This window comes from Perca fluviatilis, chromosome 7 (assembly GCF_010015445.1).
Source record: "Perca fluviatilis chromosome 7, GENO_Pfluv_1.0, whole genome shotgun sequence".
Lineage (NCBI taxonomy): Eukaryota > Metazoa > Chordata > Actinopteri > Perciformes > Percidae > Perca > Perca fluviatilis.
In genome coordinates this window covers 33,656,910-33,682,301 of record NC_053118.1, presented here as the reverse complement: position 1 = coordinate 33,682,301, position 25,392 = coordinate 33,656,910, and the positions used below count along the sequence as shown (strand labels likewise).

The window sequence follows — 25,392 nt, the reverse complement described above, 5'->3', positions numbered from 1 at the left end:
TGTGTGTGTGTGTGTGTGTGTGTCTTTCTACTTGCTCTATTCTATTATTCTCTATTCCAGCACTACAAACCACCACTACTCACTTACCTTTGGGATTAAGCTCTGCAGAGAGGAAGAGGAGAAGAGTTAAAGGTTAAAAAAAGAAAAGAAAATTCAGACAGATCACAGAAACAGAAAAAGAAAGAGGTATCACTCCTCCTGTGACCAAGCGGCACTGGAAGAACTGGACTCTACTGTTCGAAGAGGAGGGGATTCCCTGGGAAAACCTGCTTCTCCCTGCATATAGATATATATACAACCTTAACAACACTCTGGGTGTGCTTTGTTCGCCTTCCCACACTTGGAAAGTACCGCTGGAGGAAAGCGCAGCCCTCCTGACTGAGCCAAACCGATCCTGAATATGATAAGATGTCCAAATTCAAAATAAAACAGCTGCTCGTTGAGGGGTTAGTATGGAAATTGGTCTGACTGAATCTGGAGAGAAAAAGACATCTATTCTTATGAATAGAATAACTCATTTAAAAGAAAAAGACGGTACCTTACTTAACAATATGAATTCCAATAACCAGCCATTATAAGCCAAAGTTTAACCAGAAGACGCTCCCAAACGCAATAGACCGTTTGGGTTCATTTTAACTTTCACTTTAAAGTCAAGATAAAATGCTATTCCATATATTATTCAAATAACTTATGTTGTGGCCTATTATTTCTCCAGAAAAAACCTGTGCCATGACACTACCAAAACTGCATAGCAAGTTAGCAGCAGCATTACAACAAATTACCAGGTTCCACAGACCTTTTGAAACTATGCCTGAGTATTACCACATAAGATGTTTCAAGTGTAAATGTTTATAAGTGTAAATTGTTGACAATAAAAAAAACATTATATGTAAGCATCAAGCTAATAAGCCCTGGTTTCCAGGTATGAAAACCTTCATGTGGAAGACAACAATAAAAATCCTCTTTTGTCTCCTATTTGGAAGATTTAGCGATCTGCGCAACTAAGCAGCAGCGCTCAGAAAGGGTAGAAAAGTAACACTGAATCATGAAAATAAGACTCAGGCTGTGAAACTGATTGTTTCTCTAGGAAGGGAGAACATCTTTTATCCCTGCTCCTCACTGCCAGATTTCCCCCAGCTGCTCTGGGATTTAAACAGCCAGCCTCCTGCTTCTCTAACCTTTAGGCCGCAGCAATAGAAGTCTGGCGAGATTAAGCTCTGATTTGATTGGCTGAAGAGGATTTCCTGCAAAGGTGAATGAGAAGCAGATGGCAGGTTGCAGGCCAATGAAAAGGCACTGGAGGTGCTGAGTCAGAAGGTTCACATGTTATTAAACCTGATGAAAGTCGCGCTTCCTGACTGCTGCGCGTCCATTTCCTGTAATAACTCTGCATCAATCTCTCTCTCTCTGTCATAATTCAAAAGTCTTTTGTTTACATATTTTACATATGGATTTTTCTAATTATCATTTTATGTCAAGTACATCACATTTATTCAATTAACAACACTGAGAGCCTAACAATATATTATCTCCCAATAAAGTGGTAGAATCCAAATACAGCACCACTGACCGCCTCATGTACTTTTGAGGTCTTATTGATTCGTTGTATTCCCTATTGTAATTAAAACCGGTTTCTGTGTAAAATGTTCTCAGATATATATATATATTGATATGTGATAACATTCAAGAAATTCTCAAACCAAAGGGGGACTTTTACAGCTGATCCACCTCTGACGAATACGCCATACTATGTCTGAAGTGAATGTTCATGTTTAGCAGTACTATTATCTAATCCTAAAACACACACAGTAACTCCTGTCGTTACTTTTATTCTTACTGCACTCTGCGCCGCCAAAGAAAAGAAAGAAAAAGCGGAATTAGAGGGGAGAAAACGAGGAAAACAATAAAAGGGTTCGAACAACACAAAGAGGAAGGGAGAGAAGGTAAAAAAAGAAAAAAAGAAAAGCGAGAAAGAACTAAAAGCATCAATGTTGAGTGAAAGCTCCAGTTAAACGTAAAGAGCATGTCAAATGGAGCAAGGAGGCACTCAGAGCACACCCATACGGTAGCCACTCCTGGCCCGCTGCCAGCCAGTGTTCAATCAGTCTTTCCTGTTCTAAAATCTCCTGTACCGGCTGAGAAATGAGTGAAATTCTGGATCCATTAGCTGGTGCGGTAGAGAGAAAAAAAGGCAGTTGAGTGTTTCATGACTGCAAGCCTTTATTATATCAAAAATAAGTGACTCGGTTGAGAAGGTGTTCTTTTGTATAATTTAATAGAGAAACACCAAAGTGCTATAACTCTGTCTTTTTTTTTTGATTCTTAGAATCTAACCAAATTTCCCTGTTGGGGATCAATAAAGCTGTATTTTATCTTATCTCGACTATGAAATAAATAAATAAATAAACCCAAACTTCCACTGTAACTGAAAACCGAATAGCACGCAGTAAAAACGTCTGGCATTCAAGGCTGCACAAACCCCAACAGTTACTATTTTAACAAAAGAAAAGATATTTATAAAACGTGCAATTGCAGACAGATGCATTCAAATACATATAGTATCAGACAAAAAAAATTGCATATTTTGTTCATTAGAAATGAGTGGAGCAGTTAGAAAAAAAAAAGCTAAAATAACAACAAATAAATAAATTAAAAACAGTTCACTTGTTCCTTGGACAAAGGAACAAGTGAACTAAATCTGTTAATAAGTCTTTGCTATACAATGCAAACAAACAGGACTGAGAACATGATCTGCTTGAAGCAACACCACCAACAACTTCAGCGGGCCTAAAAGGGTTCCTTGGAAATGGATTACAGACGTGGTCGTTGAACAAGTTAGGACCTAACAAAAATATGGCAGTCTCCTGGAGACATCAACATGTGGAGATGCTGGTCACTCTGGCAAGCTCAATAAAACAGGAGAAAACAATACAGACTGCCAACCAGCTCCCTAGGTTTCCACATGAATTGGCTAAGCAACCAGTGAATCATGGCTGGCCGTGTTTTATGGAAATTACCCGCACAGTCGCAACTTATCTTTGACAGCTCGGATGAAAATGCCCATTGTGTATGAGCTAACAATGCACTGTACATGCCAACTTGACCACTTGATCCCTCTGAAGTGTGTTTGTGTCAAGCCCATTGTCAGGGTGTTAGGAAAAATCACATAGGAGCACTAATGAAATTCTTTCTAGATTGTAACGACTACAGCCACCGTCAAGCCTCCTTTAAAGGGCTTAAGTGGTCAAGAGTCTTCTTAAATGTCAAAGCCTTTGTAGGGCTTAGAGACAGGCACAGTAGCCACTGGGTGGGATGGTGTTTTGCGGGGTGGGTGGTGTCAAGGCGTAATCATCACCCTTGGGTGGAAACGCAGAAAGAAAGAAAGCGATAGAGACAAAGTGATGCATTCCTCCCATACCGGGAGAGCATTTAGAGGATGACAGGAGGCCCTGAACTGCTACAACTGTTATTTCTAGTCATAGTTCCACTATCTTGATTGTTACAATAATTGCCACTGTTCATTATAACAACTGCTATAATTATTATGAATCATATTTCTCTATATCTGTATATCTGTATCTTGTATCGGTGTCTCTGTGTCCCAACCAGCACTGGCAGACGGTGCCCACGAAGAGCCTGGGTCTGTACATGGTTTCTGCCTAAAAGGAAGTATTTTCTCGCCACTGTCTTGAGATAACTCTTGTTATGGGTTGATACTATAAATAAAATTGAATTGAATTGTCTGAGTAACAGTGTTAAAAGACGTATAAGACGCCAAAACACTGCACAATGGTTTAGAATACTGATCAACATGATTTTACGACTCTGGAAAGTTATCACATATGCAACCATTTTATCTTTTGTTGCGACAATGGCCAGTAAACATGAGAAATAACCCCATCCAACGCCTTTCAGATGAACAGGAACGCCTGGTCTTGGGCCCCTAAAATACCTTCCCTCCTTTCTCTCAACCATATGTATCCTTCCTCTCTTTTCCTCTTCTCCACCCAGGCATAATTCCCCTCCATACCTCCTTACCCTCATCCAACTCCTAGCCTACCTCACCTCTTTTTTTTTCCCCCATCCTTGCGTGCCTCTTCTTCCTCCAATTTTTAATAAACCTCTTCCAAATCTACCTCCAGTCCAACAGGTCCCTTCCAAAACACGAGATCAGCCCCCAACACACACTCCACCCCCGCTGCTTGGCGTCCAAGGCCCATTGAAGTACTCCTTATTTTTGGCTATTTTTAGCATCACAATAAAGCTGAACAAAAAAGCAGCACTTCCCCAATATTTCCAGACATTTCGCATTAAATGTGCTCCTGGGGAGGGAAAACTGTTCCACCAGCACAGGTCTGCCAAAGCAAATGCAATCCAAAGGAAACAATAGCATGAAAACACATATACGAAATGCTAAAATCAGTGTTTAAAAAAAAAAAAGAAAAAAAAGAAAAAAAAGAGAACATCTGTGACATTTGAAATAAAGAGTGGTTTTGTTGGTTTGCAAGGGGAAAGTAATATCTTCCAGAATTATTGCAGGGCCTGGAAACAGACGCCTGGAGGGAGTAAGGGGATGAACTGGGCTTGTCTGGAAGGAGCCCAGATGTCCTTACGTCAAGTCAGTGCTCTCTTAGCAGCTGGTGTTCAGCGCCGTTACAGAACACTGCACAGTTCACACGGCTACTAAATTCATAATGTAACTTACATGAATGCAGAAAGTTAGGAGTTTAATTTTAAAGACCTATAGAGCATATAGATCGGGCCATGTCAGGCGTATGGAGAGATTGAAAACAGTTCTACCAAAGAGCCTCAGTCAGCATCGTTCCCAGCAAAACAACTAAGGACAAGTGAACACTCAACACTGTTAGAGCAAAACAAGTGGATTGATTTATGCGGTGTTAAACAGAAAGTCATTACCACCAATGTTTCTGGAAAACACATCTGTCAAAATGATTATCCTGTTAAAATAAGTTTTGATTGGAACTAAACTAGCACACATGGAAACCAGTGTGTGTGTGTGTGTGTGTGTGTGTGTGTGTGTGTGTGTGTGTGTGTGTGTGTGTGTGTGTGTGTGTGTCTGCGTGCGTGTGTGTGTGTGTGTGTGTCTGCGTGCGTGTGTAAATGTTTACCTGTCGGTAAGCTGAAGGACACAGTGATGTCTCCAGTCAGGTCAGCAGTGGGGTAGCGGCCGTTGAGGAAAGCTGAAAATGCCACAACTGTTGAGGAACCAGCACCTGAAGAGAGAGAGAGAGAGAGAGAGAGAGCACAAAGAAAACGTTCACATTAGAATGAAAGCAGCAAGTCTTCTGTCTCGGCCACTGCACTCTCTCACTGAAGGCTTCTTTCACTGGTCATTTTGACACGTATTCCCGAAATAGGGAAATTCTTACAGCTCTTACGGCTATTAAAAGTCATACCCTAATACTTTATGTTTGGGGAATTTTATGCTTTATTGTATATCTGACAGTAGGGAGATAACAGGAAATGATGGGAGAAAGTGAGGGGGGTAGGGCTGGGCAATATATCGATCTTATATCGATATGAGACTAGATATCGGCTTAGATTTTGGTGAAGTGATGTCTTTTCCTGGTTTTAAAGGCTGCATTAGAGTAAAGTGATGTCATTTTCTGATCTTAACAGACTGTTTTAGCTGTTCTATTATTTACATTTACCCACTTAGTCATTATATCGCCATTTCTGATGATTATTTATCAAAAATGTCATTGGGTGAATAACATTTTGATAAAGCACCAATTGTCAACCCTGAGATATCCCTGAAATATCGACATCAAGGCATTTGGTCAAGAATATTGTGATATAGGATCTTCTCCATATCGCCCAGCCCTAGAACAGGGGGGAATGCAACAAAGGTCCCCGGCTGGGGACAAATCAAAGACGTTTCTGCTCATGGTCGGCAACTTAACCCAAGATCACCAGGCTGCCATACTGCCAAATCTGTCTTCTGTAGCACAGAGTAATACAAATTATACTACTGTTGTTTCTTGTTTCAATCTAATTTAGCATTTATGTATTTTTGTTTCTTTCTTGGAAAAGATCTTGTTTGGCTGTTTATCATTTAACATCATTTATCATTTAAAAATTGTTAGCTTCAATTCTTGAATAAAATAAGAATTTTTGTTACTGGTACCGTAACTAAGTTAGCTTATACCAGTTTGAAAGGCATTAAGAAGGCAGGGGAGAATTAATAAAAGATCGACATTATGGGAAATGTAGGATTCAATGTTTTAGGAGCTTGACCCATACTAGTAAAGATATTGCAGCTATAATTTTAACCCTTCTATTTTAAAAATGTGTCATTTGCAAGTCCTTCAACAGTCTGGAAGTGTAAATCACATGAGAATGTCGTTAAGCAATCGGAGTTAAAAAGTCATTTTGCCTGTGAGTGGTTTCCTTTCGTTTCTCTTTAAAGAAAGAGAAGGTAGAACGATGGATAAGTAACAGGGCAGTGCACACACACACACACACACACACACACACACACACACACACACACACACACACACACACACACACACACACACACACACACACACACACACACACACACACACTAAAAGAGTCAGCATTTTATTCAAGGTGTGGACACGACAGGATACAGCAAATCCAATACTAACCAGACCCCTTAATGTACACACACGCTAAACATCTCCAGGCAAGGTGAGGACAGAGGATTAACAACAGTAACTTACATCCAAGTGTGTATACCCAACACTGAAATTATGTGTAGCATGAGAGAGGGGCGATGACTTGTAGCTTCCCTTCAAATATCCCAAAACCAACACAGACACAGAGAGAGAGAGAGAGAGAGAGAGAGAGAGAGAGAGAGAGAGAGAGAGAGAGAGAGAGAGAGAGAGAGAGAGAGCAAACACGCTGGAGAGGAAAAGCAAGAATCAAATACAGACTGAGAGGAAAGGATATATTACAGCTAATGGCTTCATGCAGTCACACTCACACACACACACACACACACACACACACACACACACACACACACACACACACACACACACACACACACACACACACACACACACACACACACACACACACACACACACACACACACACACACACACACACACACACACACACACACACACAGCAGTGTAGTGGTGTAATGGGGCGTGATGCTCCTGAGCTCGGACTGTTACAGGTGACTGAACCCCAAGTATGTGTGTGTGTGTGTGTGTGTGTGTGTGTGTGTGTGCATGCTAATGGAAAACGTGCATGTGTAGTGAATTAAAGTGAAGAGGCAGTGTGTGTTTGAAAATATTTATTTCTGACTGTATAACATTGTGTTTCTAAATGTGTTATTAAAAATTCCCTGACTGACCTTCCACACACACACACACACACACACACACACACAGACACACACAGACGAAGCAGTAGCAGACCAGGAATGCCGAGGGTAAGACGAGGCCTCTCGAGTTGAAGATAGACAGAGCAAGAGGATCCGAGATGGATGAGAGGAGATGAAAGGAGAGAGGAAGACACCTCCCCTCCGACAGACAGAAGAGAAGATTAACGATAAAAAGCAGACAGAGACTTTCTCCACACTCTGTCAGATGCCCTGACAGCTTGACCTTCTCGGTCCATTCTTCTCTCCTCTCCCTCCTTCTCACACACTCCTCTCCCATCTCTAGCATCCATCTCTCCTTTTCCGTGCTCCCTTAATGTTCACATCTCGTCATCTTTTCTTCTATAGCACTACTTGAGTATGACTGATGCAGGAATTTTTAAGGCCAGTAGTGAAATCCATACAGAGAGTTAAAAAGTGTCACAATGTATCTGCCAATATTAATTTTGGTTGTGATAAGGATCCCTTAATAGAACTGAGTGAGAAGAGAAAACCAATTGCACTCTTATTTATGTATGTTAAGTATGAAGCTGGAGCCCAGAGTTGAAAAGCTTAGCATTAAGACTGGAAGCAGGGGGAAAACCGCTAGCCTGGTTCTGTCCAAAAACTTAACAAATATGCCTAGCAGCACCTTTAAAGCTCACTAATTAACAAGCTGTATCTCGTTTGTTTAATCTGTCCACAAACCAACCTGTAAAAAAACAATTTGTGGTTCTGTGGAACTATTTCTCTCTGGAGTATTCAGTATCCTTGTAAAACACACACAAAATGTTGACATAAGGGCAAAATCTGTCCGAACTCTTTGATAACCAAATTGAAAAGAATAGTTCATTATTTTAGAAGTTATGTGCTGGAACAAGTTGTCTGCGGGATAAGTGACATTTCTCAACTCATTTAGATGTTGAAACAGATTCTTTGGGGCTGTACCGTTACTAGTTTCAATACTATACTGCATGGCAACTGTTGTCTCCCCTTATAGGTCTCTCTCTTTTCTCCTTCTTTCTTCTCTTTTCTACTTACAGTATAAACACAGAACAACGCTATACATGTGTCAAGTACCACATGAAATGCATCATTACAAATTCATTTTAAGTCAGTTATGAGTAAATATCCAATTATATACCATCTTGGGTAAATGTCATGCTTCAGACACAAACGTATGGCGACTACATGCCTCCGGCAGTTGAGCCGGAACGTGATGAAGCCATATGCATTGGACGAAGGGCATTAAATAATAAACTGCGCTGGAAATTAAATATGTAACCTTAATACATTTTGCTAAGCTATAAACAACATCTAATGAAGCAGAACTCGGGGCGCCCCTTGAGCTCACTGGGTAGGGCGCGTACCATTAAGGCCAAGTCCTCACTGCAGCAGCCAGGGTTAGAGTCCAGCCCTGCGCCCTATGCAGGTCTCTCCCCTCTCTCTCCTCTTTTCTGTCTAAATAAAAGAATAAAAGGCCTAAAAATAAAATTTAAATAAACCAGAATTTGAATTATTTCTGTATTGCAATTTCCAATACACCTGTACTAACCCAAAATCAGCTAGTAATATGTAATGTCAGGCTGTAATAACCGCATTCCATCTCTCCTCTACTCTTCCGTATTTTCCTCCCTCTCAAGTTTCTTCTCTTCATCTTGGTCTCCCTTCTCTGCCCATCTCACTCCATTCTCCCTCTCCTGCTTCTCCCTCTTTCTTTTACCTCCCTTTCATTTCGCCGTCCTCTTTTCTTTTTCCTCGCTCTCTCTTGTCCCTCCCTGTCACCCTGTCTGTCAGCAGAAGGCTTTTAACCTGTGTGACCTGGAGGTCAGACTGGTCAGACTGGTTTAAGTGCTTTAAGTGTTCCCAGGCCCATTAAGACCAACAAACAACACCAGAGAAAGACACAAAGTAATCCCTCATCCTCTCGCTCTCTCTCCCTCTCTCTCTCTCGCTCTCTATCATCTCGGTCTCTTTTCTCTTCAGCTTGTCATCATATATACAAGCACATCTGGACAGGTCAGGGGGCTGCTGTGGGCGTTGAACCTGCGAGCTTCAGGTAACGCGTACTTCTGTATGACCTGGAGGTCCGACCCGGTGAGACTATTCAGACTGGTCCCAGTGTTCTCAGGCACATTAACCCATTAACACCCCCGCCAACAAAAACAAATTCCACGAAGGAGAGTCAAGTCCTCGTTTTACTACCTCTCCTTCGCTACCTCCTTTTCCCCATCTCTACTTTCTTCTCACCCTCATCCAGTTCTGTTTTACTAACTTCCCGTCACCTTTCAATTGCTTCTACACCTTCTTTATCTCACTGTACCTCCCTCTATTTCCTCTACAGAAAAGGAGGGAGCCCTTTTCTTCTTTTCTACATAAGCCTGCATCACTTTAATCAGCCTCTCCTCTATCGCGTTACAAGTGTTCTCCTGCTGCCCCCCCTTCCCTCCATCACGGTCCCCTTCTCTTCCTCTTATCTCTAAATCTCATAAGATGCGGCTTTGTCGACCTACTTGCTGGTGTACATTGTGTGTACTTGGAGGATTAAAAAATATATATTTAGGGATTTACACAACCTAAACATAACTGAACATGGCAAAATGACGTTCATTTTTGGGATTGTAGAAAGAAAATGTGGTAATTGCTAACCAGCTCTATTAGTTTCTCTTCATTTCTGAGGACTTGCACAACTACTCTGAGGAACACAGAGGAACACAACATAGCGCAGTGCTGGAGCTATCCTCAGGTTGTAGTACTTGACAGCATGGGTTAAAGTGAGTATTGACTGTTTGGAAGAGGTTAAATGTCAAGAGGGGTGGAGATGGGGCTCTATACCGCACAAGAAGTTGAGACAGGGGCATGTGCGTGCGTGCGTGCGTGCGTGCGTGCGTGCGTTTTGGCGAGCGAGAGACCTTTCTTTGCCATGTGCAAATAATATAAAAAGCAAAACAGTGAGTGAAAAACAAATCTGGAAGGTAAATTCTCCTGAGGCATTCCTGGTCTGCTACTGCTTCATCCGTGTGTTCGTGGGTGTGTGTGTGTGTGTGTGTGTGTGTGTGTGTGTGTGTGTGTGTGTGTGTGTGTGTGTGGTGACATCCAGAGGCAAACAAGGCAATCTGAGTTGACCATCGGTGCGGTGTTAAACACTGACCTTTGACCTGTAGCGGTCAGGATCAGGTCGGATCGCTGTTGTGGGTCTGACCTCAAACACAACTAACCTGATCTCCACTCTGAGATAACATGTCCAACGTGTGGGGTTTTTATTTTCCAGATTCACTTCTGAATTCAAAACAAGCGGATTTCCACAGGCCGCTACACAAGGACTCATTCGTTTCGGAGATGTGACTCAGCATTTATATGCACTGCCACTGTACGTGAGCAGTGAAGGTTAAAACCGATTGGAAAAATAAAACTATATAACTTAAAAACTTTATCTCATCAACGTTTTGATGCTCGACACCAAACTTGCAAAGTGAAAGATGCCAGTGTGAGAGTTAGCCATCTGTATGAAAACGATGCGGTGAGCTTGATAAGTGTGGAGGAGCGTGTGCATGTGTGTGATGAAGAACAGGGGGAGTGCTGCAGAACAATACAGTGAGAAGGAAAGGATGGGAGGTAAAAAAAAAAAAAAGAGGGGAGGAAGATGAGGAGAGGGGATGTGCAGGAGGAAAAGAAAGGCGGAAAGAGAAGAAGGCAGAGGGAAAGGAGAGACCGAAGAAATAAAGAAATCGGGGGACAGCATGACAAATAGAAGAGAGGAAGCAGAGAAAAGATGGAAAGAGGAAAAGAGAAAAATGGAGAGACAGGGAGGGAGAGTGGGAAAGAGAGAGAGAACAAAGAAGGCAGTGTGTGGTGAACAGGGGATTGAGTCGCCATCTGAGACGAATAAAAACTGGAATAACAATAAAAGTCAGAAGGCGCTACCTCCCCTCCTCTTCCTCACACAACCGCCCCACCCCCACCACCGACAAACACTGAACAGCACGTGCACACACAAACACATCACCACTTTTATAGTCCTGTGTTTTTTCTGTAAAGCACTTTGCGACAAACCGCTTCAAAATGCTTTGGAAAAAAACTCGAGTTGAGACACACACGCACACCCGCACGCACACGAGTGTGGACGCACACTGCGCCAGAGAATCAAAGACACATGGGACACACACACACACACACACACACACACAGCAGCTGTAGACGAAGGACAAAAGCATATACTGTTCCAAGGGAGATGAATCTTAAGAGTTATGTGCATATTTTTGCACATGACGTTTTATGTGTGTTTACATATGTACAAGTGTGTGTGTGTGTGAAGATACATCAGTGCGTTGCAAAGCAGGAAGGAGAAGAAGAGCAGGTGAGAGAGACCGAGGAAGTGATGATGAGAAACAGACAGGGGAGGTGTCACACCAGCAGTGGTGTTGTTATTAGTGTTGCTACAGTTGGTTTTCCCTAAATTGCAGCCACATTTTCCCATAAACACCCATTGTTTTGTCACGGCTACTTGCATCTGCTCGTTTTCATGTTTATATTATGCAAAGAAGAAAAAAAAGAAAAGAAAAAGGTTCAAATGAGTCATCAAATGAAAGAAAGGCTGAAGGAGAAACAGGAGCTAAGGACGAGCGAGGGGTTTGTAATGTACATAAATACCAGAACTAAATACTAGAAGGCTTGCATAGAGATTACAGTTTGCATATTTATGATGTTACAGCGGTCTTTGTTTCATAAAGTTTTAATACGTCCTCTGCACTAAATACGTTCCCTAGCAAACACAAATGAGATTTATTTATGTAGCTACATATGCTTATTTCACGCCCTGGCTTTCATTTAGTCTCTACTAATCAGAGATGTGGTTGTCAATTCCTCTGGAACTGAGCTGGCTTTCTTGCACCTAAACAGTGACAATATAAATTAATGAAACGTGTCTTGGTAATGGAAGTAATTTGGTGTTTTGTATTTTTATTGGTGCATGTAGGCACTGTACTTGCATACAGTTTACACCAGGCAGTAATCCATCTACATCTGAGCCCCTTCCCCTGTAATCCATAAAGTGGGGTGTGAATTTCTGGACTACATCACAAGAGTAAACTCTTACTGTGTGACTGAGATCCAGCTCGTCTGAGCCAAGTCTCAGCATTCATTAAAACGCACCGAGCCTCCATTCATTTATTTTTTCCTAATTTTCCCAGAGTGTAACAGCTGTGAAACCCTCGGTTTCGGTGCCAAATCTGATTGCTAAGGGTCAGCCACGGTGGTCCTGCTGCCTCACGGTTGAGCCAGGCCATTCTAGGCCAAAGCAGGCCAGTAAGGGATCACTTAGGGAGGCTAGGAGGAGAAGAGAAGGAGGAGAAAGAGGGGAAAAAAGAAAGTCTGTGTGTGTTTTCAGTGGCTCTCGTGTTTCGCAGTAGAGCTCACACACACACACACACACACACACACCACTCCAAGTGTGTGCATGTCTATATTTAAACAGTACATTGGGGTGACAGAAGCATGAGTTTATGCATATGTGCCCATGGAAATGTATGTTAAAGTATTTATACGACTTTGGTATATACGTCTGGAACTCTTTGTGTGTGTGTGTGTGTGTGTGTGTGTGTGTGTGTGTGTGTGTGTGTGTGTGTGTGTGTGTGTGTGTGTGTGTGTGTGTGTGTGTGTGCACGTCTGAGAGAAGCTTCTGAATGTGACCCATTTGACCGCTTCCTAAACTCATGTAAACAAAGCGTCTCTTTAGTAGTGTAAACGTGACGGCGCAGTGAGTCACGGCCTCTGATCTTCCATATAAACAGTGAAACGTTGAGAGCTGCTGCCAAGAAGAAAAACTCTACAGAACCCAAAAAGATTTTTTTTTTTTTTTTTACAATCCTTAGTTGGCATCTTCTTCAGTGAATTTACTTTTGATTTAGTTTGAGTTTTTGTTGGCATGCTTTTCATTGTCTGTTCAGACATGGAAGCTATCACTGTTCATGCAAATTACTACCCAATCACAGTTTTTTTTTTTTTTTTTCCAGTTTCCAGTTGATGTTACATGATCAGAGGTTCTGATTTATTACCTCCACGCACTATAGCCGTTTGTTAATGGGATGAAAAGCATAGTGATAATCAACCTTAAAACATACACTCTTGTAACAAATGTTTAGTATTGATCAGCTATGACAAAAAAAATTCCAGAACCTCAAAAGTAAGTAACTCATTTCTTCTTCTAGCTCTGACATTTGAATTTTGGTGGTAAATGGTAAAATGTTCAGTGGTGGAACCCAACTTATTTAGATTTATGGAGGCTACTTTGTGTTCCAGTTGTAGCTGGACTCTGGCTGGAAGTGTTTTATAATATAAGACTGTACTTTCCCTGTTTCAAGACTGCACGTGCGGTCATGCAAAAACCCAGATACATATGGTAAAATTGGCTTTCTCCAGAATATTAATAAAAACATTTAGAAGAGGGTTTTGAAGCTACAATTCCAACACTATAACATGTTTGATAAAAAATGTATGCCAGACAATATTACACTATAATGAAAATATTGAACATGGACATGGATATATTGAAGTAAAGAAGGAATACATGTAAAGCATGTGCATTGTAAGATATGCCAAAACATGAAATGCAAGTCAAAAAAATATGCGATCTATATAAATGGAGGAGACTGACAAAAGAATTTACTGGAAATATATTGCGTGTTGTGCAAAGAGCGCATCATGTTCGAATTAACAGCTGCAGAGGTCACGTACAGTATATGTACAGATGAGAATGCACTGTGGTAAAATGCATTACATTTCTGCATGGACGCATCATGAATCATGGGAGAGCAGTGGTCAGTCTGATTCAGGGCTCAGGGCTAGATGGTGTTCCAACCGCATGAGACTGCTGCTCACATCTTGAAATCATAAATTCACAATTCAGCATTGGGTCATTACTGCATTACTGTCATAACTGCACTGGGCTGTGGCTTCTCCTAAAGCAGCAACACCTTCAAAAGGGGGCACATTTATAGCATGAGACGATATGACAATGTCGTAAGAGCTCATCTACTGTACACTATGAAGATGAAATAACTGCTGGTGAAATGTGAAACATGACCACTGTTTTTAGGAGTCTGAATTTCCTGGACTGCTCCAGAGTCTGACGGAAACGTTCATACATTAAGTCTCCAAGTTCGAAAACACCCTTAGTTTGTTTTGCTGAGTAACAACAAAGACATTTGAAATCTGGTGGACATGCTCTTCAGTCCAGAAAATAACTACCAAGAAAAGGCGACAAAAATGCAATGAATTCTGGGTAACATGGAGACAAATGTCAACATCTGGCAGCTTGGAAAGCCGAGCACAACAAAACTACAACAACAAAAGTTTGGACTCATGCTCACACTCAATTTCTTAGTAATGTATTCATAGCTGGAAACCACAGAAGAGAGAGACAAGAAGTGCAAGTTTGAACAGAAAGTTCAAAGGACTGGATCTTTAGAAAAGTGTGTAACCTGGCAGGATAGGTTACACAAACTCTGCATAATAACGAAGCTACTTGAGTTACTTGGCCTTTCTTTCCAAGTCGAAGTTTGCTTATAATTTGGCAGCTTAAAGCAAAGAAATGCAACAAATGAAACGTTTCCTCTCTTGGTTCAGACCACAGAAAACATAACTGGAGGTGTGATGTAACGCAGCCAGCATTAAGAGTCCCCCTTCACTTGTACACCAAAAGGCAGAGCAAGTCACCAACACCGTCAGGGTTAGGGCCCATTCAGACCAGAAGAAGCGGTCTGGTGATTTGCCACATGGTTGTGCAGCGGTGGGAGTTGCACTTAAAATGACCCATTTATGTGACATAATGTGATTATGTCTTTAACACGCCAATGTAGCACAATTAGACTTTACCTTTCACAATTATTGTTTTTCCGTCAGACCGTTTACAAATCTCAACATTTCGGAACGCACTTACAGGTAGCTTCATTTCACGGGGACAGAGAGAAAGAAAAGAGACGAGGGACTGTGCTTTGTGCTGGAGCTTGTTGGAGGACACAGTCAGCTGTTAAACAAACTCCTGGGCAGTTAAGTGCTTACGTTCCGTTTTGTATCCTCATAGCTTTTCAAAAGTTTTAGTGGCAGCGATAGAGGCAGTAATGTTTACGTGACTGTCTGACAAGTTTAACAAGTCTGATTGCAGGTTATATGATTGGCCACTGTAGGATGACTTTGGGTTGCATTTCGCCAAAAATGTAATCCATCTCAACTTTTCGCCAATGGCCACTGCGGTTATTTTCAGCCTAAACTCACTACTCCCATTTAAAATGAATGGGAAAACTTTCATTTTCACATGCCTGCCTGACGTCCGCCTGAGTGTATGCGAACACGGCCTTAGAGGTTTAACTCTCCATGGGGCCACACATTTTAAAAATGTGTGTTGTCATGGTACTGTAAGGAGCCTCTGATAAAAGCCTTCCCCAACTGGTTTACATTACACACTCTGTAAATTTACGCTTGGCCGTCTACATGCACACAAAAGGTGGAAAGAGTCAAACGGAGCGAAGAGAGGGCGTTCAGACTTGTGCAACAGCTCAAAGTGAATGGCAAGTGCTGTGTTACAGGATGGGTGATGTTCTTTTAATGAGCCGACCGCAGATATCAGTGTTTGTGGGTTGGGAGGTTGTGTTTACGCAGTGTCTGGGTGACTCAGATCAAAGTTACCGCCATGTGGTCGAGGTGACCCAGTCTCCCCAACAGCCAGACGACAGAACACACAGTGTAAAAGGCTGATAAGGGCTGAACAAATACACGCCAACAAACACACACCTCTCACTTACTCAGTCACTCCCTGCGTGTACGTCTGTTTTCGGACTGTGAAGGAGGACGTGATGAAGGAAAGGAGCGGACTAAATGTGCGTGTTGGATGCATGGGTGTGCGTATGTGTGATTGACAGAGTGGGTGACGGAGAAATGCTGGGAAAGAACAAAAGTGATTGATAACTTTAGATGTTGGGCGATCTTGCAGAAAACCATCTGCATAAAGCCATGCAAGATTTCACTTAAAAATGCATTCAGTACTTCTCTTTCATCTATTTACAGTCTGGATTAATAAAGGTTTGGTTCACCCAAATAACAAAAAAGCTAGTTTTGTTTTGAGATATCCGTTCATGACGCCCTTTACTCTGTATAATCCACAGTTTACTGACAACAGCTTTCATTGAGACTCTTTTTCAGTATAAAGTAAGGAGGTTTGTAGATTATCCAGAGTAACGGGGATACTGCCTCTGGATAGATACATTACTGTTGCATCATTCATTGCTGGGATTGTAGCAGAAATTTCAGAGACAGATATCTCAAAACTTGGAAAGATAAAAAGAGAGATAACAAGATAACACTATTTTACAGTACACAACCAAATACAATCGAGGGGACACACACATGGAGACACACACACACACACACACACGCACATGATCAGTTATATTATAGACTGACCCATGGGTTCCAAAACAAATTTTTCCTGAGTGACGGCCAGAGGAGGCTGAACGCCGACGGTCATCTTAGAGGACTGTACAACACAACGGGCCTTCACCTTTAACTAGAGACACAAAGATGAAAGAAAAGGGGCGGGGGGGGGAAGAAATAAAAATAAAGAAGGGGGACAAGATGAGACAAGGGGAAGAGAAAAGAAAATAATGAGACAACAGATGAGTCTATAATGATAGCAGGGGAATTGTGCTCATCAATGTGTGTCCTTAGCTCACCTGGACTGTTACTGAAGGGACGGTCAGACCGTCGATATCTTGGATCAGAGCTTGCTGCAGACGGAGACAAAGGGAACGATGAGTCTGTCTGTGCGTGTGCGCATACAGTTGTAAACGTGTCAGTGTGTCTTTATGTGTTTACCGGTGGGCTGTCCATGCTGGAGGACACAGCAACTGTAACAATGAGGTCCTCCTCAGCGTCGGTTTTAGCCAGGATGTCTAGAACAACAACAGAGGAGTTTTATCCCACGACAACCAGTAATCTGTATTCCTCAGAATATGTTTCACAAATACAGCTGGTTAGATTCGCAAAATCAGAGCTATTCTGTAGTAGAGTAGTATGCAAAAATTATTTAATTGGTCAATAAAAAGAAGATGATGACGTTATTATTGGTTATTTGTTTAAGACATTTGAACAGCCGAAATACCACATATTTTCCCATTACAGGAATTGAACTGCCTTTGTTTTCTGGCTATTTGTCACACTAAGTAAGACACATTAAGACATCAGTTTCAGAACTGAAGTTCCAGTGACTTGTTTGAGACTCTGGTGCTTTAAACTAATAGGTTTAAACTAATGCAGTCACTCAATCTCTAGTAAAGTAGCAGCAGTGTCCTACCCTGAGTCCTGGTGGCCTCTCTGATGAACTTCTGCAGCGTCTTCATCTCAGCATCCACCTGCTCGTAGTCGGCCTCCCTGGCGTCCACCTTGGGCGTGGAGAAGAAGGAGGGGTCCGTACCCATGTAGGAGCACAGGAGGTGGCCATCAGAGCTCAGGCTGATCACGACTCCTTTCATCTCCCTGAGGAGATGACAATGATATGTAAAACTGGTACTTATACCTAGTGTGCCCTTTGCTATATGTTAGGAACTAGTCTCTAATTCTCACTAATTCTCTTCCTTAGTTCAAAATTAGCTTAGTTGTTATTAGTTTCTCTCATTTGAAGCTAATGTGCTTGCACTTGATTCTTGCTGTCTGGAGTTTGTATATTCATGTTTGAAAGCACTTAATTGAAAGTTGCTTTGGATGAAAGCATCAGCTAAATGAAATTTATGTAATGTAATGTAGTTTGTTGCTTTATAGTTTCCTTAATGCTTTGTGGAAAAAAAACAATGCAAAGTAGAGATGGTCCGATACCATTTTTTGCTTACCGATACCGATTCCGATACCTGAACTTGTGTATCGGCCGATACCGAGTACTGATCCAATACCAGTGCTTCATATATTTTATTATGTTTAACAGCTGTATGCTACTCTCCCTGTATGGATGGGATATTATTTCTATCTTTGTTGTCGGTCTGGCTCAGGTTAAACTCTTTGTGAAACATGAACAAACACAAACAATGAATGCCACAGAACTTTCTTTTATTCTCCAGTTTGACAGTCAGTTATAACGGAAAAAGAACATAAATAAACTACTTTTCTTTAGGGCTTTATTACGTGGTATCAGATCGGTGCATAAACACCAGTACTTCCCGATACCAGCGTTTTAGGCAGTATCAGAGGCGAGAGCCTACCGATACTGGTATCGGAACATCTCTAATGCAAAGTTCAGTGTTGGTTTGTGATATGGAACAAGATGGAAATGCTGTGTGAAGCAATAATGCATTTCAACTCTGTGTGTGTTAAAAGGTTGCAGATGTGTTGTAGTTCCTGTCCAGTGAGGCGGTAACACACACACACACACACACACACACACAACACACACACACACACACACACACACACACACACACACACACACACACACACACACACACACACACACACACACACACACACACACACACACGCCAGGGGTTCATGTCTAGAGCAGCGGCCAGATCCACACCTGCATCGGAGGGTGTCTATGGGGGCATAAAGCTTTCACTTGAACTGCTGACACCCCCCCCCACACACACAAACCCCATTCTAGTGTTGTATCTGGATAAAATCCAGATGAGATTTGCACTTAGCCACATATATACATCTCATCGTGCTGCTGCAGGATTGGGTCTAATGCTACTTCCCTACAGATCTTTTTATATTTTGAAAGATTAATTTATGCATCTGATTTTCTGATGGTCTGTTTCAGATTGGGTCCAAATTTGGACTTGTGAAGACCTATAGTTGGTGAGTACAGTTTGGAAAAAGAGCCTGAGCATTTAATCCTGGGAATTGGCAGAATTAAGTAAGTAATAAAATCCAATACTGCCTCCAAAAACATAAAGCAAAGACTCCTGGAACATGGCTATGTATCACAGATATTCACAGTGAGTTGTTGGAGTGTTTGTTGTGTGTGTATTGGTGTGTGTGTGTGTGTGTGTGTGTGTGTGTGTGTGTGTGTGGTGTGTGTGTGTTCCTCTCCCACACTCTGTGCAGCCTACCACCGACATACTGGACAAGATGATTACTATCAAGTGCTATAAAACAATACAGCCTCAACTAAACCAAACAGCTACCCAGACACACACAATCTCCTGCATCTAACACACACACACACACACACACACACACACACACACACACACACACACACACACACACACACACACACACACACACACACACACACACACACACACACACACACACACACACACACACACACACACACACACACATTTTTCATCCGTGTTTGTGTTTTGCATTGTAATTGTATCAAATTGGGGTTTGATTGGAGTTGTTTTGGAAAAACCAAATGATTGGCTACAGCTGGCCCCTCCCTACTCTGCTCTGATTGGCCAGCTGGAAGACATTGTCAGGTCATTTCCTGTTAAAAGTCACACACTGGATTTCACAAGCTGATGTGTGTGTGTGTGTGTGTGTGTGTGTGTGTGTGTGTGTGTGTGTGTGTGTGTGTGTGTGTGTGTGTGTGTGTGTGTTTAAAATATCACACACTGAAATGTTCTTTTAAAATGGGCATTTTATACAGTTGTGAGGTGAGATATCTTTTTTGTAAATTCCCATTCCAAAGTTTTCTATTAATGACATCCTTAATAATTTAACAATACTTAACGTATTGAGTCCTTAATGAAAGTCTTGGTTCTACTGTAGTGCGACAGTCAGTAACTCTCAGTTTCCTCAGAGATACATTTGAGAACCTTCTGTATCATCAGATGTTGGGTTTTGCTGGACGACATACTCACGGGAAGTTGGCGACGCGAATGGCCACGGGCACAAAGGGAAGCTGCGCCGCCCACTTTAGAGTCACATCCTGGTAAACCAGCAGCATGTTGGTATGGTTACCTAGCAACAGGTTGGTCGTGCCATCTGTCACTAAACAAGACCAGAAAAAATGGGGATCAAATAGTGATAAAAAAAAGTCTTCCTGTTAAATTATTTTCCTAATTACACTTTTTACATGTATTTAATTGTCTTAAGGAGAATAATTTACAATTAACTCAATAGTTTAAAAAAAAAGAAAGAAAAAAAAGCCTTGAGTACAGGAGCGTCAGGCTTACATTGTGGTAGAACAATGTGGTGCTGATGTGAAGTTCAAAGCCATTTCTATGACTCTCCATTAGTAAAGCGGAGAGCTTTCATGACCTCTGCCCTTCCTGGTTGTTTAATGTCTCGTGTTAATCTGGATTCAAATTTAGCAGGGCTGTACAGAACCAATAGGATTAAAGTAGACTACAGCAATGTTTGTGTGCCCCAGGACAGTTTAGTTAATTCTCGTGACCACTGAATTGGTGATGCAACTGGGATCAAAAATCAAGCTGTGCTACAGACAATACAAAGCTTTGTCACCCCCTTTGCTGCCTTTCCTTACACTTACATGTGTTACATTCATTGGTTTAATATCATTATGCCCAGGCACAAGGTTAGAGCAAGCTTTTGCATGTGTGCATGTGTACGTATTGGGCAGGCTGAGCAACTAGTATGACAATATGCTGAAATAAACCAAAAGGAATTATTCCGCTGACTCATGTTCTATCTTATTTAAAGACATGAAATGACAAATGATTGATCACAAAATACCAAATGATGTTTAAAGTCTGCTCAATATCCATTAGAAGTACCACAATATAAACGTCACTTTTGACGACTCAACTAAGCGTCTCGTGGCTACAAATCCAACCTCCGTTTCATGGCAGTAAAAATGCATTGGTTTTGTCTCTGATTTTTGGCTTTGGAAAACAGTGGTGCACATTCACATATCCAACTATAGAGCACAGAAATAACACATTCCTGTGGTGGGTGGCATTGCCCTTTAAGAAGCGTACAACTTGTACCGTCCTGTAAAGAAAAATCATCTCTTTACGTCTCACATCTGGTCTGTGTATGGAATTGTCATTTAGGTCTTTCATTTTAAGACAAGGTCAGCTTTTATAGGTGTATATAAAACTAAAGTTACATATACACTTTCTCCTGTGACTCATGGCTACAAACATTAAATATAAACACTACTTATGTTTTCCTACTTATCACACACACGCGCACACACACGCACACACACACACACACACACACACACACACACACACACACACACACACACACACACACACACACACACACACACACACACACACACACACACACACACACACACACACACACAGTCCATCCCACGTTACCACCTAGAGAGATCTGAGGTGACGACCACACGCAAAACAAACACAGGTCACTCACGCACAGTTGAATACACCAGTTATAATATAGTAACAGCGGTCAGCAGGGTGGTACAGCGCAGGGGTCAAAATGACACAGTGTGTGCTGGTGCCACATCAAAGCAAAACACACACCTTCTATCGCAGCATCAGCATTATAATTACAACCTAATTAGAAAGGTCCAATGTACGTTCTGCCGTCATCTCCAAGCCAAACATCAGCTCCCTTTTTAACTATTCTTTCCTCTGTTACTCTTCCATCTCCAGCTCACTTGTTCCCTCACGTATCTGCACTTCCTCTCTATTCCTGCCTGCCTTTTCTACCCATCCCCTTAATCCATTTTTTTTATTTTACGACCATCTGCCCAAAGTTTCACTCTTCCTTTCAACCTCTCCCGTCTTTCTGCCTTTTCCTCATCACTCTCGTCCTTCTCTCCTCTCCCCAATGGGTCTGTTATCATTCCTTGAAGGAGAAAAGCTGTCTAAGACGCATACCATCTAACCGCAACATCCCTGGTTCGACTGCAGCCAGGGACAGTTGATGGATGTCAGTGCAGCTACCCTGCACTGGGAGGATTGATTTCAAAGTTATTTTACTCATTCACAAGAGTCTTAATGGTTTGGGACTGGCCTACATTACTCTTATTTTTTTTTTTTTGGCATTTTAGAATTCTTCACGTTCTCTACGATCCTCTGCTGCAGTTTTTTTTAAATACAAACTGTCACACAAAATAACAACTGTTCACTCTCTTTGTTTTGATTTTATCTTTTACACATACTATTGTTCTTAGCATGCAATTCGCTGCCTCGATCGTTGTTATTCATTTGATTTCTTGGTATTATAGTGCAGTATTTGCACTTTATTTATTTTCATTTCTCTGCCTTATTGTAAAGCACTTTGAGCTACACCCCCTGTATGAAAGGCGCAGTATAAATAACTTTTATAGTCATCTTTTTATTCCCTCTCACAATGTTCCCTTTGTGAATCTCTACTACATGCTGTGCAATAAAGGCAAATGAATGCCTAATAATAATAATCTTATAAAACAATAGGAGTATAACATATTTAATCTTAGTCTTTTAGAAATTACATTAGAATTAGAATTTTACATAATAATTATAAATTGTTATGTACAGATAAGTGACAAATTTAAGGAAAACCCCTACTTGAGGGATGCAAACCATTCTTACAAAAGATATTTCCTTAATTAGTGTTTTGCTCATGGTGTTGGAGAGCACTGTTTAGACTTCACTCTCAAATCTCCCACAGGTGTTCACAGTGACTGTGGAGGCCATAGTACATGGTTTGCACAGAGTTTCTAGAAGTAGGGATCAGATAATCCTATCCAAACCAAGAGATGTGGCATATCATTGTGGATTGAATCAATGCGAGCTGAACTTTCTGGCTAACTGTCGAGCCAATAAAGTTATCTGACAGAGAAAGAAATAGTAAGGCAGGGGGAGGTAGACCGGGAGAGTGAGGGCAGTGGTCCAGCAGAGGCAGCTGTGAGCCTGGAGGCCAGAAGGAAAGCGTAAGGAAACACTCAGGAGATCACTGTTGTCTATCCTCTTCTGCACGACACTCTCAATAGTAAGGGTTGTGTGGAGATCCACTAAATGCACTTGCACTATAAAAAGAACAATTTCGGAATGGTCAGCGGCAGCTCCGACAGTCACAGTGTCGCATCAAATGTCAGCCTGTTAACAATAAACCGAAGATCAAACATGGACACAGAGGAGTGCAGCAGCAGTCTGATCCAGGGGGTTGCCGTCTTCCAACCATGTGGGAATTTTTGTGGGTTTTGATTGTTGACAGGAGTCTGTCCCAATAAAAGGTACTTTTGTTTTTCACTGGCACATCATGCATTGAATTTATAGCCAATTTCCAAGAATAATTGAAATAATCTGAAAAATGTCTGGACCAGATAGTGAAGGGAACTTTGAGAGCTTTATTACAGTACTTAAAACATTTCAGCTCTTGACCATTTCCATCCATCCCCCCCTTCTGGATGCTTCCTCCAATCTATGTTTTGCTTTCGTTCACATCAGTCTTTAATTTTCTCTTTCCGTCTGTCAGCTCTCTATTCCAGATCAAGTGTAATACTCTCCAAAGAATGGTTCTATGGTACATTGTTGCGTAAACTGAACCAGACATTTTTGTTGCTGTAACGAACGCTCATAAAAAGGTTGTTTATTGCTCCATGCTCAAAAAGGCTAGACACACAACTTTTACTCTACTGTATTTAAGCATCACTCTGGAGGTCCAACCTTATCTGGGTAATTAGTTTTGCATGTGGTGATAAGAATCAGGCCGCAGAAAGGTTATACCATATACCTCCTTCTCTTCCGTATCAAAAAATAAACAACTTTAAAGTTTTAGTCCCTAGATGCCAGGGTAAATCAAGTGAGCATAAAAACAGAGTGTGATGCTGGTTTTGGATAAAACTTGATGTATTGCAATTATTAGCACCCGTATCCAATGACAAAGGTTGCTCAGAAACACATAGATCAGTAAGAAACACAAGAATATACGGTCAAAAATAGAAGTAATAAGAAGATGTAAGGATCCATATGGGTTTTAGGTTAATCACAGAGGTTCTTTTAGAACGTCACCCAGAATAACCCCCATTTTCCCACTGGGCACGTCTGTGCTGCGCTCCGGTTTTGTTCCGTCCTCCGCCACGTGCCATTCGACACCGGGAGCGCCTCAGAAGCGGAGCGTCTTGCTGTCCCCAACTCGCAGATTATCTCGTTTTTTTTTTGTTAAATTGACTGGATACTCTCGCTGTTTCACTTCCTGCCCGGCTGTCCGAATGCCCCGCGGCTCGCGTGAAAATAGACCTGCGGCGCCTCCGGAACGCAACGCAGATGCGCCCGGTGGAAAATAGGGGTAACCCTCCTTTATCGACGGGGGTGTAGACCAAGCAGATCACAATACAACTGCATTTGTGCGTTAGTATGCATGTGTGTGTGCACGTTTGTGCTTGTTCTCACGTCTACTTTTTCCTGAGAAGTGTCTAAACTGGAGACCATCTCAAGACCTGTTGGCACAGTAGGATAATCAGAACAGACTAAATCAAATCTTATCCATTGTGTGTATAGGAGGCAGTAGCCAGATGCAATGAAACTGAGTTACTACAGCTGCACAATTATCACATTATACATAATCCCTCTCTTCTCCTATCAGAGGTGTAGACAGGGAGAGGTGTTCAAGTCTGGAACCCATTACAGGTCTGTAGCTGTGTTGTGCTGTGCATATTCGTCATGGCTAAATTAACTGATACTGCATGAACCTGTGTCTGTTAGTAAGAAAGCATTTTCTTTCCCGCTTTGTCTTGTCTTTGCTGCAGTTTGGACATGAACTTTTGGCCACATTTTGGGCTTCTCAGTCAGTGATCGTTATCATGTTTCGACACCGTAACTGTGTATCTGCACAATTTGCAGTTACTTTTCATGAGAAACACAGCCTTGTTTTAAGCTTTATTTAAAGAGTTTATTGGTGTTTGGAGTTTTATTTAAGCCTAAACCATAAAAGAGCATTGTATCCATCAGTTTCTTTGAAAATCAACAATATATTATGTATCATACCTCTCTATCTATCTATCTATCTATCTATCTATCTATCTATCTATCTATACACACACACAGTATATATTTATTATGAAATCCATTCATCTTGCACCATATGTTTATGTACTACAGTGTCTGTTG

The 25,392-nt window shown here is 41.6% G+C and overlaps 1 protein-coding gene across 2 annotated transcripts in view; it reads right to left on the bottom strand.

The window, feature by feature from the left end:
• Window positions 1-25,392, bottom strand: part of bbs9 (Bardet-Biedl syndrome 9) — a 190,189-nt gene that overhangs the window by 140,528 nt on the left and 24,269 nt on the right. Inside the window, exons 9-15 of one of the 2 annotated variants that reach the window (XM_039806472.1) lie at window positions 20,215-20,344; window positions 17,706-17,887; window positions 17,228-17,304; window positions 17,086-17,139; window positions 16,817-16,919; window positions 5,130-5,234; window positions 88-102 (exon numbers count right to left, since the gene is read on the bottom strand). In XM_039806472.1, the coding sequence (XP_039662406.1) occupies window positions 88-102; window positions 5,130-5,234; window positions 16,817-16,919; window positions 17,086-17,139; window positions 17,228-17,304; window positions 17,706-17,887; window positions 20,215-20,344 (666 nt within the window). The remainder of the gene's footprint in view (window positions 1-87; window positions 103-5,129; window positions 5,235-16,816; window positions 16,920-17,085; window positions 17,140-17,227; window positions 17,305-17,705; window positions 17,888-20,214; window positions 20,345-25,392) is intronic. The other variant, XM_039806473.1, reaches the window with a different exon arrangement.